The sequence below is a fragment of the Engystomops pustulosus genome, chromosome 9 (assembly GCF_040894005.1).
Source record: "Engystomops pustulosus chromosome 9, aEngPut4.maternal, whole genome shotgun sequence".
In the NCBI taxonomy this organism is placed as follows: domain Eukaryota; kingdom Metazoa; phylum Chordata; class Amphibia; order Anura; family Leptodactylidae; genus Engystomops; species Engystomops pustulosus.
Genome location: NC_092419.1, coordinates 108,922,562 through 108,935,738, shown reverse-complemented (window position 1 = coordinate 108,935,738; position 13,177 = coordinate 108,922,562). Strand labels below are relative to the sequence as shown.

Sequence of the window (13,177 nt, the reverse complement as noted above, 5' to 3'; positions counted from 1 at the left end):
GGTCTTTTCCAGCTGTTACTATCTAATAATAATGATATTCGCATCATTTAATAATTTAAGTCATAATGAGTAGAATAATCTCATACAGATATAATACAGACACATGTACAGATCATATCCATTAACTAATACTATAAACAAGATACCACACACAGTATAATCACAATCATACACACCTGATTCTATATACTGTATAGTACATACATTATCATCCTATACACCTGATATACACATCTATATACTGTACAGCACATACACTATCATCCTATACACCTGATATACACATCTATATACTGTACAGCACATACACTATCATCATATACACCTGATATACACATCTATATACTGTACAGCACATACACTATCATCCTATACACCTGATATACACACCTATATACTATACAGCACATACACTATCTTCATATACACCTATATACTATATACTGTATAGCACATACACTATCATCATATACACCTGATATACACATCTATATACTGTACAGCACATACATTATCATCATATACACCTGATATACACATCTATATACTGTACAGCACATACATTATCATCATATACACCTGATATAAACACCTATATACTGTACAGCACATACATTATCATCATATACACCTGATATACACATCTATATACTGTACAGCACATACACTATCATCATATACACCTATATACTATTTACTGTATAGCACATACACTATCATCATATACACCTGATATACACATCTATATACTGTACAGCACATACACTATCATCATATACACCTATATACTATATACTGTATAGCACATACACTATCATCATATACACCTGACACACAATATCTGCTGTCCCTCTGGACCTGTATCTCTAGAATCACAAATTAATGTCCATTCTGTATATCCTATAATAGAACCCCCTCCAAAATCATATAATTTCCAGACAACGTATTTAACACTCCACCTGCACCATCAGATCCGCTAGGACACAGAAGTGTCGGGTCGGGTCGGTAGATGCAGCAGGTGTAGCAGAATCTGCAGAGCTTTGTTCTTGCCTCCTAAATTCTGTGCAACTTTTAATTATTTCGAATATTTAATGAGTAGAATAATAATTTATATGATGATGATATGTAGGGAAATAAGAGAAATATTGTATTGTTGTCACCGATGGTAACAAATAATGACGGACAAATAAAATAAATCTTTATCGATTTGAAAATGTTGTAAAAAAATTTTAAATAATGACTATAAATGTATATAATAATGATACCAATACTAGTGATGCCAATATTATGGTCATATAATAAAATAGAATAAATAAGGGATGATGATAATAATAGTAATTAATATTTTATTATTATTTTATTAGGATGATTGTATTTATTATTTATAGTAGAAGGAAAATTCGAATTATAATAAATGATGGAACAAAAACAAAGAAGGAACGCGTATAACGTCCGGTGCTGGTAGACGCGCACACAGTGACGGAGCTGCATCCCTGAGCAGTGTGCGGCGGGCAGCAGAGGGTTAATGGCATCATTATGATGGGATGAGAGCAAACAAGGTGGAAATTGCCTGTAAACAGCGATCCAGGAGCTTCTGTAATTAATTCACTGTCTCTTTTAATCAAACTGAAGGAGGATCAGGTTCCTTCTCCTCCATGACATCAGCCCCAGCAGCCAATGGCGCAGCAGCCTCCTGCGACACATGTGAGACACACTATGAGCCAAAGTGACACAAGTTCTGGAGAGGAAAAGGCTTGAAGTGACAGAGTGAGAGGAGATCTGAGCCTGGAGAGGACCCCCTCCCCTCCCCCAGCCCCTGCAGGAGAAGCAGGACAGTGCAAGCAGCTCAAAGGAGAAGATCTGAGCCTGCAGGACCCCCCTGGGTGACTCTGGAGCAGGACACAGCTCAGGCTACAAGACACTCAGTCATCAGTGCGAGGAGGCTGCACCACAACCGACCCTGAGGCTGGAGAGAGGAGACCCTGGACTGTGCATAGGCTGGAGAGAGGAGACCCTGGACTGTGCATAAACTGGAGAGGAGACCCTGGACTGTGCATAGGCTGGAGAGAGGAGACCCTGGACTGTGCATAGGCTGGAGAGGAGACCCTGGACTGTGCATAGGCTGGAGAGAGGAGACCCTGGACTGTGCATCAACTGGAGAGGAGACCCTGGACTGTGCATAGGCTGGAGAGAGGAGACCCTGAACTGTGCATAGGCTGGAGAGAGGAGACCCTGGACTGTGAATAGACTGGAGACCCTGAGGCTGGAGAGAGGAGACCCTGAACTGTGCATAGGCTGGAGAGAGGAGACCCTGGACTGTGCATAGGCTGGAGATCCCAGGTGTGTAGAGAGGTGACCCTGGACTGTGTATAAGACCCTGGACTGGGTTTATTGTCCTATGTGCAGGAGCCTCTCTCCAAGGTGCTGAAGCCCCGGACTCTTCCCATCTTCTGGCTGCTCCCTGGACGGTCCTGGGATGACTCCTAGCAGAGGATGACCCCCTGCTTCGGCTTTGATCACAGTCACCTCATCTCCTTCTTCTTCTTCTTCTACTACTTCTCCTCCTTTTTCTTCTTCTTCTCTTTCTCCTTCTTCGTCTTCTCTCGTCTCCTCCAGAGTTGAAGCTTCTCGCAGATCGATTTTCCCATCATTGCTCTGGTTACACGGCACAATCCTCTATTGATCTTGCACTGGGGTCTTCTCCTGAGGACCCCCGACCACCCAGCTGCAGGACAGGACCACCGGGAACCTTCTGGATGGCCTCAGGTCTGGACGTTCATTTTGGGAATTAAGTACAGAATATTTTCGGAGGAGGCTCCAGTACAAGGAGTCTGGAATGGAAGGAGCCTCCGGATTTGGGATTGACACCATCCTGTCCCATAGAGCCAGTAGCCCTGGGCTAGCTCAGGGGGACCCATTGATGGGGGACAGCAGGTCCCCTCTGGAGCTGAGCCCTAGGTCAGAGGTCAGCAGTGTCTGCTCCCCTCCACCTTCCCCTTCCAGAGAATGTTTGGAGGGGGTCAGCAGTAGGCAAGGGGTAGCCCTGGCCATGGAGTCCCATCTTCAGGCAGGACTGTCTGTTCCCTCCCAGTCCAGGACTGTCACCTCTTCCTTCCTCATTAGAGACATCCTAGCAGACTGCAAGCCCCTGGCTACCTGTGCCCCTTACTCCAGCAATGGCCAGCCTGCCCAGGACCTGGTCCACTGCCTGCCCACCAGGACTAGTGACGACTACAGGGACAAGATGGAGAAGAGCAGCAGCTCCACCGCATCAGAGTCCGAATATAAAGGTAAAGGTGAGTGTAACCCCTTCCTTCCCCTCCAGGACCAAATAAACAAATATTGATACATTGTATCCAGGGGTAAATATCCTGGAATTCTCGGTGCATGGGAGGAAGGAAAGGACCAGGAGATTCTTGTTTTCTACTTTTTAAGTTGCATAAATCAATAAGATATTCTGGGCAGAAAAAAAATCTTAATGAGTGAATAATCCCAGGCCGCGGCTTCCCCTCAGAGGCCTCATTATCTGAGAGGGAAATTAGGAAGAAATATGGAAGGAATTAACATAAAAGCGGAAATATCCACATCAGTCCCACACGTCAGATCCATCCGTCACCAGGCAATGGCATGGAGGCTGACAGCAAATATTACACTCCATTCACTGACAGCAAACATTACAGTCCATTCACTGACAGCAAATATTACACTCCATTCACTGACAGCAAATATTACACTCCATTCACTGACAGCAAATATTACAGTCCATTCACTGACAGCAAATATTACACTCCATTCACTGACAGCAAATATTACACTCCATTTACTGACAGCAAATATTACAGTCCATTCACTGACAGCACATATTACAGTCCATTCACTGACAGCAAAAATTACAGTCCATTCACTGACAGAAAATATTACAGTCCATTCACTGACAGCACATATTACACTCCATTCACTGACAGCAACTATTACAGTCATATTACAGTCCATTCACTGACAGAAACTATAACAGTCCATTCACTGACAGCAAATATTACAGTCCATTCATTGACAGCAAATATTACAATCCATCCACTGACAGCCAGCACGGACTTTCCTGCTTTATGTAAAAGTTTTATCGTCCACCCACAGAGTAAACATTATATTTAATGTTAACAACAAAAAAAATCCCTTTACTTCATGTAATTTTTTTGTTAATTTCATTATAATGCATACGAAATTACATTGATATTTTCTATTTGAAACTCGTGAGTTTTTATACTTTATTATTAAATAAATTGGGAGACAATTTTATAATGGGGAGAAGAACTACTTTTACTATCGATTATATTCAGGGATTTTTTTTAGGATTATTTATGATGAGGTTTTTGTATTCAGACGCAATAAACAGGAAATTATTTCATGTTTTATTTTTACTTAATATTATGTATTTTAATTTCTTTTTTACAGTATTTTATGGTTTTACTTTATGGGTTTCACTGCGAAGTAAATAGATTGAGTCGGATTATTATTTTATTGATTTTCACTCGTTTTTTCCCTTCATCAGTCTAAATAAGAACAAGTGACATGACCTGAGCCATATGTTTCCTTGTAGATATTTCTTGAGAATTTTTTCCTTCTGTTATTATTTTAGTGATTCTCCTCCTGAGCTGAGGCTTGTGGTGCTGGATGTTGGATGTTGGGTCCAGGTTCCCCTGTGACACAATTAAGGGGATTATTATCAGTACAAGGAGGGGGGCAGACACAGAACATACCCCAGACACATCACAGAACCGCATGTATCTGCACAATGTTCTAGATATAAACTTCATCACTTCCCAATACTCAGAGGAGATGGCGGAGATACATTCATAAATTATTAGAAATCTATAGAAAGATAAAAAAGGGATGAGAAATAAATATATTTTATTAGATGGATGGATGGATAGATGTGAGATAAATAGATAGATACCAATAAATACGATGAAGGAAAAAAAGGAAAGATAATACAGAAATATAAAAAAATTGGAAAAAGATATGAGACGGATGCAAAGGCAGCTGTATATACTGATCTACAATATGTTATTACATAGATATAAAAAGAAATAAATGTTGCATAAATAGATATAGATAGATAATTATAAAGATAGATATAGATGTGATATAGATAATTAGATAGATAGATAGATAGATAGATAATTATATAGAGATAGATAGATAGATAGATAGATAGATAGATAGATAGATAGATAGATAGATGATAGATAGGAGATAGATAGATAGATAATTATATAGAGAGATATAGATAGGAGATAGATAGATAGATAGATAGATAGATAGATAGATAGATAGATAGATAGATACATAGATAGATAGATACATAGATAGAAAGGAGATAGATAGGGAGATAGATAGATAGATAGATAGATAGATAGGAGATAGATAGATAGATAGATAGATAGATAGATAGATAGATAGGAGATAGATAGATAGATAGGAGATAGATAGATAGATAGATAGATAGATAGGAGATAGATAGATAGATAGATAGATAGATAGATAGATAGATAGATAGATAGGAGATAGATAGGAGATAGATAGATAGATAGATAGATAGATAGATAGATAGATAGAAGATAGATAGATAGGAGATAGATAGATAGATAGATAGATAGATAGATAGATAGATGTGATCACATCTCAGAGATGGATGAGATGTATCAGGACAGGCAGTGATCATGTAGATGATGAGATGGGAGGCGGCTCGGGATGAGGTTACCCGACAACTTCTGTACATTCAGATTAAATATTATTGTAGACATTTTGATAATTTTTTTTATATATAAACGAATATTGTTTTTTTTTTCTCTGGATATTTAATTTAATTTGTCCTGGCAGAGTGTGCAGTGCACTGTATATATTCTTCTATAGATATTATTATTATGTCACTATACACATGTTCACACCTCTGCGATAAGTCCTATAGCATAGCAGAGCTGAGTTTTTCTACAACTCTTATTTATTAATTATTATGGGACTGCAGTGACAGTGTGATATGAGGGGTCCAGGAGACCCCCGGGCAGAGATATTCTTATGCCCTGCACTTTATATGTAATGTGTCTCCAGCACTTTGTATCATAATCGGTGAACAAGCATATTCACCCCATTATAATCTGTACATTATATAGTGTATAGCGCAGAGTTATTACTTTATATCACTGTGCAGCACACAACTATTATAATATTTATGTATAGATTACTATAATCTAACATATGACTATTGAAATGTGTATGTATAATAACGCCTGTTATAAAATGGGGTTATGTTATCTATATTATTTCCCGCATTACAACCGATAGATTATAACAATAAATTGCATATAATGTCTTACCATGTAGCTCCTGTACTTTACATAATAATCGGTGCATATAATGTATAACCTGCCCACCATGTAATCTATTATAATTTAACATGTGACTATTATAACCTTGTGCAATATAATGTACAGATTATAATAGTCACATGTTCAGTTATTTTAGCCCCCTGCTACAGATTACACGTATTATAAATTATATGCACCGATTATAATGTAAAAGTGTAAGAGATTATAACCATCTCGTTATATATGATCTGTGCTTTAGTGTGTAATGTGGAAATGATAATAATCCTCTGCTTTACAAGTGTTATACCGGATTATAACAACCCATCCTTAATAATCTGTGCTTTATAAATGTACAGGGGGATTATTATAATCTGATTTATTACATGCGATTTGTTTTATGATCTGTGTGGAATAATGTATAACTCTAAACGATGACTTAAGACTGATAAAGATCGGATTATAATGATGATCTGTGACGTTTCTATTAAGTGTGGCAGCGATTATAATGGGTATTAGCTACAAATTATGATGTCATTATTCTAACAATTATTATCTCATTGATGTTTGCAGTAAAAGAGGAGGGGGAGATCTCCAGCTCGAGGGATAGCCCCCCAGTCCGGCTGAAGAAGCCCCGCAAGGCCCGCACCGCCTTCACCGACCACCAGTTGGCGCAGCTGGAGCGCAGCTTCGAGAGGCAAAAATACCTGAGTGTCCAGGACAGGATGGAGCTGGCGGCCTCCCTCAACCTCACCGACACCCAGGTCAAGACCTGGTACCAGAACCGCAGGTCAGTGCAAACCGCAAAGTGTATACAGTCCCGACAACGCAGGGTAGTGCAAACAATAGGAAGCATCGGCGTCAGGATGTAAACCAGAGCTCCCTATGTCATATCAGTGGTCCCTATATCATATCAGAGCTCCTTATGTCATATCAGAGCTCCCTATATCATATCAGAGCTCCCTATGTCATATCAGAGCTCCCTATGTCATATCAGTGGTCCCTATATCATATCAGAGCCCCTTATGTCATATCAGAGCTCCCTATGTCATATCAGTGGTCCCTATATCATATCAGTGGTCCCTATATCATATCAGAGCCCCTTATATCATATCAGAACTCCGTATGTCATATCAGTGGTCCCTATATCATATCAGTGGTCCCTATATCATATCAGAACTCCGTATGTCATATCAGAGCTCTGTATATTAGAGCTCCCTATATCAGAGCTCCCTATGTCATATCAGAACTCCCTATATTCGAGCTCCCTATATCAGAGAGTCATATCAGTGGTCCCTATGTGATATCAGAACTCCGTATGTCATATCAGTGGTCCCTATATCATATTAGTGGTCCCTATGTCATATCAGAGCTCCGTATGTCATATCATAACTCCATATATCATATCAGAGCTCTGTATATTAGAGCTCCCTATGTCAGAGCTCCCTATGTCATATCAGAACTCCCTATATCAGAGCTCCCTATATCATATCAGAGCCCTTTATATCATATCAGAGCTCCCTATATTCGAGCTCCCTATATCATATCAGAGCCCCTTATATCATATCAGAACTCACTATATCAGAGCTCCCTATATTAGAGCTTCCTAGGTCATATCAGAGCTCTTTTTTATCAGAGCTGTGTGCAGACTACACCATTACTATAATTAGTGTTGCCTCTTATATATAAGAGAGTAAGGGTTACCCCCATCTATATCTAAATAGCCCAAAAAATATATCCGAAAACAGACAAGCGCCAATAATGGCAAAAAGTTTACCAGAATGGAAAAAACGGATTACTATATACAGGTAGAAGAGCACAGAATTATATATCATCAGTGTATACAGAAATATTATATATCAGTGTATACAGAGTTATATATAATCAGTATATACAGAAATATTATATATCAGTGTATACAGAGTTATATATAATCAGTGTATACAGAAATATTATATATCAGTGTATACAGAAATATTATATATCATCAGTGTATACAGAAATATTATATATCAGTGTATACAGAAAAATTATATATCAGTGTATACAGAGTTATATATAATCAGTGTATACAGAAATATTATATATCAGTGTATACAGAGTTATATATAATCAGTGTATACAGAAATATTATATCAGTGTATACAGAGTTATATATAATCAGTGTATACAGAAATATTATATATCAGTGTATACAGAGTTATATATAATCAGTGTATACAGAAATATTATATATCAGTGTATACAGAGTTATATATAATCAGTGTATACAGAAATATTATATATCAGTGTATACAGAGTTATATATAATCAGTGTATACAGAAAGATTATATATCGTTGTATACAGAGTTATATATAATCAGTGTATACAGAAATATTATATATCAGTGTATACAGAAATATTATATATCATCAGTGTATACAGAAATATTATATATCAGTGTATACAGAGTTATATATAATCAGTGTATACAGAAAGATTATATATCGTTGTATACAGAGTTATATATAATCAGTGTATACAGAAAGATTATATATCGTTGTATACAGAGTTATATATAATCAGTGTATACAGAAATATTATATATCAGTGTATACAGAAATATTATATATCATCAGTGTATACAGAAATATTATATATCAGTGTATACAGAGTTATATATAATCAGTGTATACAGAAAGATTATATATCGTTGTATACAGAGTTATATATAATCAGTGTATACAGAAATATTATATATCAGTGTATACAGAAAGATTATATATCAGTGTATACAGAAATATTATATATAGTTGTATACAGATATAATATTATATGTTATTACTTCTAGACTGTAACATTCTCACTGTTATAATGTGCAACATTGTATCTCAAAGCAACACACAATATGACCCTCCCGATATCAGTACCCCCTATATATATACATATATATGTATGTGTACAGCTGTGAGGTCACACCATCCTTTATAATAATTAGGACGGGAGATGACAGATTGTTGGAGCTTTCTCTGCTCAGGTTATAGCTTCATGATTTATGACAGAAGAAATCATATTTGTTCACAGCCCCACTGCACAAGATCCAAGATTCATATTACTGAAAAACTGATGAAAAATTGTACATATTTTTTTTTTTAATTAAATAAACTTGTTTTTTTTTTGCAATTTAATTAATATCCCCCCCTCCTAAAATGTCATAGTCTTCTCTTCATCCCATGAAGAAGTAACTTTTTGTAGGACTGAGCACTTAACAGTATTTGTTTAAAGCTGAAAGTAATAACAGCAACAACATTATATATATATTTGACAGACATAAATAATAATAATAACAATAACCATAACAACAATAATAATAATAATAATAATTTGAAATATATCTATAATTCATTGTGCCCTAAGCTATAATTAACAGACATAATAATAATAATAATAATAATAATAATAATAATAATAATAAATAATAATAATAATAATATAAAGTAAATAAATAATTGGAATGATTATACATAAATCTAATGTCAGAAGGATGAATATATTCCTATGATTAAATGAGGGAAAAAAAATTTTGAAAAAAAAAAAAAAGGTAAAAATGGGAAATCTATTAATTAGTTTTATGATTTGTTATATCTTCTAAAATCAGATTTATTTATTTTTTTTAATATTTTATGTCATTTTTTATTTGACATTTAATTTTAGAATTGAATTTTCAAATGATGTAAATATTTATAATTTGAACTTAAAATCCTATCTTTATTATATTTTATATTGTAGGATTGCAACATTTATTTTTTGCTTCACTTTGCTTCAATATTTGTAGTTTTCTCAACTTCTTTTTTTTAAATTTTACTGCAATTTCTAATTTTTATATATATTTTTTTTAAATGATAAAATGTGTAAAAAGTTCAACTAAAAAGTTACAAACCCTTCTGGTGCTGGTGACTTTCCCGCGTGTTTGTTTACATCTCCCTGTGATTGGCGCCAGTAATTTGCGGTATATAACACATTGACACATAAATAATACATTAACGATTTTCTACTTTGGGCATCAATAATTAAGCGTCTGTTTCAGTAATTACACAATTATTATAATTATGAAATATGAATAATTTAGACACGGAAGTGGGATGATTTTTTTTGGGGTGGGGGGGGGGCTTTGGTTGTGGCTGAGACAAAGTTGCGTTTGGCTTCGCGGCAGATGAAATTGAATTATTATAGAATATGTACAATAGATTCTGACATTCCAGGCGACGTGTCCTGGGGGGATCGCACCGGCGCAGGAACACGAATATTTATACACATCCTCTGCTCACTACATTTCTTAGACAGAATTTTACATTGTTTGATTTACTTTTTTTTTTTTTTTTTACTTTTCTTTAATTTTTTTTAGATTTGTGCAGAATTTTCGATGTTTGATTTGCATTTTTCTTTCCTTTTATTTCGCTCAATTTCGTTCTCTCTGAAAGTATAATTTCTTCTTGGGAAGGAAAAACTAATAGAGCGATTTGGTAGATAGTTAGTCAAGAAACTAATTTAATTGCTTGTAATTGCTGATAAAGTTTTTATTTATTATCTAATAATTTCTAAATATTCTCAAAAATCATTCCAAAACATCAATCCTTAAAAAAAAAAAAAATATATAAAATTAGGAAAACATTTTCCCGTCTTCCCTGTTATCACATGGGTGTAGGGGCTTATTCATACACAGCGGATTGATGGCAGAAATCTCCTCCGCCATAGACCGCTCCTCTTGGTGTGGATGGCGCTCTACCAGTGACCTGTAAAAATCTCTGTAATAAATCCTGTGTGTGAGCGCTCCCTCGTAGTCCCTGGAGCTCCGGATGATTTGGGAACATGGGTCACACAATCTGCTCAAAAATCTCGAAAACGTAGAAAAAAAACCCAACAACAAGATACATAAATGTCACACCCCGTAACTGAACCCACTGGATCCCATAATACACATACCCACACCCCGTAACTGAACCCACTGGATCCCATAATACACATACCCACACCCCGTAACTGAACCCACTGGACCCCATAATACACATACCCACACCCCATAACTGAACCCACTGGACCCCATAATACACATACCCACACCCCGTAACTGAACCCACTGGACCCCATAATACACATACCCACACCCCGTAACTGAACCCACTGGATCCCATAATACTCATACCCACACCCCATAACTGATCCCACTGGATCCCATAATACACATACCCACACCCCGTAACTGAACCCACTGGATCCCATAATACACATACCCACACCCCATAACTGAACCCACTGGACCACATAATACACATACCCACACCCCGTAACTGAACCCACTGGACCCCATAATACACATACCCACACCCCATAACTGAACCCACTGGACCCCATAATACACATACCCACACCCCGTAACTGAACCCACTGGACCCCATAATACACATACCCACACCCCGTAACTGAACCCACTGGATCCCATAATACTCATACCCACACCCCATAACTGATCCCACTGGATCCCATAATACACATACCCACACCCCGTAACTGAACCCACTGGATCCCATAATACACATACCCACACCCCATAACTGAACCCACTGGACCACATAATAGTCAATACTGAAAGATCTGGCGTCTATTCCCATATTTCTGCTCTCCCGTATATTTTATGCCTCACACGACTTTAATATAATGACTGCGATGGAAATACAATGTGTGAATCCCATCATGCACTGCCAGACCTATTAGTGATCTAGAACAGGGTTTGGACACTTACAGCACAACTTTATGGACAAAACACCCTTAAAGGGCGACTCCACCCAAACAATATCAACCACCCACTCTAATCAGGTCACTGCCATATGAATTCCTGTCCCAAAATCAAAGCGATAATTCCCCTTTAAATAACTGTTATAGTTGTGAAAAAGTAGTAGTCACGGCCACGCCCCTTTTACTGTATGGGCCAAACCTATAAATAAACAAAAAAAAAAAAAAAATCTAAAATGTAAAGGTTTCTGATTATTGATTTTCTTTCTCACGCAGGACAAAGTGGAAGCGACAGACGGCGGTGGGGCTGGAGTTACTGGCGGAAGCGGGAAATTACTCGGCTCTACAGAGAATGTTTCCTTCTCCGTATTTCTACCCACAAAGCCTTGTGTCCAACCTGGACCCCGGGGCCGCACTTTACCTCTACAGAGGTCCCACCGCACCTCCCCCGACTTTACAGAGACCTCTGGTCCCCAGGATCCTTATTCACGGACTTCAAGGTGGCGCTGAGCCGCCCCCTGCCCTGCCCCCGCTGAGCGGCGTCCTCCCCAGGGCGGCACAACCGCGGTGAAGGGGCCTACAGAAACTCAACCAGGTGCCAACGTCATAGACTTCACCACCGCACCGGAGAACGGGTGACCTCATCAGCGATGGGGCTGTATATATACGGACTGTCAGCGGAGCAGCCCTACAAAAAAAAACTGAAAAAAAAAAAGTGACCTTCTGAGGAGACTTCAAAAACTACAAGAAGACTAAAGACACAAAAACTATTGTAATATGGTTCAACTTATTCATAACTTATTTCTCAGAAACTGGAAATTTTCCAGGAATTATTTATTATGACGTCATCATCTGGTCTTAGCATGATGGAAGAAAATTAAAAAAAAAAAACTAAAAAAAAAATGACCCAAAAATACAGAAATATCAGCCGGAGGGTCAACTCCTGCATCACTTTCCACGGAGTATTTATATATAGATTAATTAGAATTCTGAACAAACGTTTTTAATTAATTGGGAGGGAGAGGGTTAAGTGGCTCCGAAAAA

At 37.4% G+C, this 13,177-nt stretch overlaps 1 protein-coding gene across 2 annotated transcripts; it reads left to right on the top strand.

Annotated features, from left to right (window-relative positions):
• Positions 1-1,605: 1,605 nt before the first annotated feature.
• Positions 1,606-12,904, top strand: BARHL1 (BarH like homeobox 1). Of its 2 annotated transcripts, none has more exons than XM_072125545.1 (3): positions 1,606-3,290; positions 6,936-7,152; positions 12,410-12,904. In XM_072125545.1, the coding sequence occupies exons 1-3, from the start codon at positions 2,837-2,839 to the stop codon at positions 12,702-12,704; spliced, it is 966 nt and encodes a 321-aa protein (XP_071981646.1). In that variant the 5' UTR covers positions 1,606-2,836; the 3' UTR covers positions 12,705-12,904. The 2 variants fall into 2 exon arrangements, with proteins under 2 accessions (XP_071981646.1, XP_071981645.1); XM_072125544.1 differs by having other exon boundaries at positions 1,607-3,296.
• The last annotated feature ends 273 nt before the right edge of the window (positions 12,905-13,177 follow it).

Coding starts and splice junctions, on each gene's coding strand:
- BARHL1 (XM_072125544.1), top strand. CDS start 2,837: ATGGAAGGAGCCTCCGGATTTGGGATTGACACCATCCTGTCCCATAGA. Junction 3,297..6,935: donor GTCCGAATATAAAGGTAAAG/GTGAGTGTAACC, acceptor TGATGTTTGCAG/TAAAAGAGGAGGGGGAGATC. Junction 7,153..12,409: donor ACCTGGTACCAGAACCGCAG/GTCAGTGCAAAC, acceptor TTTCTCACGCAG/GACAAAGTGGAAGCGACAGA.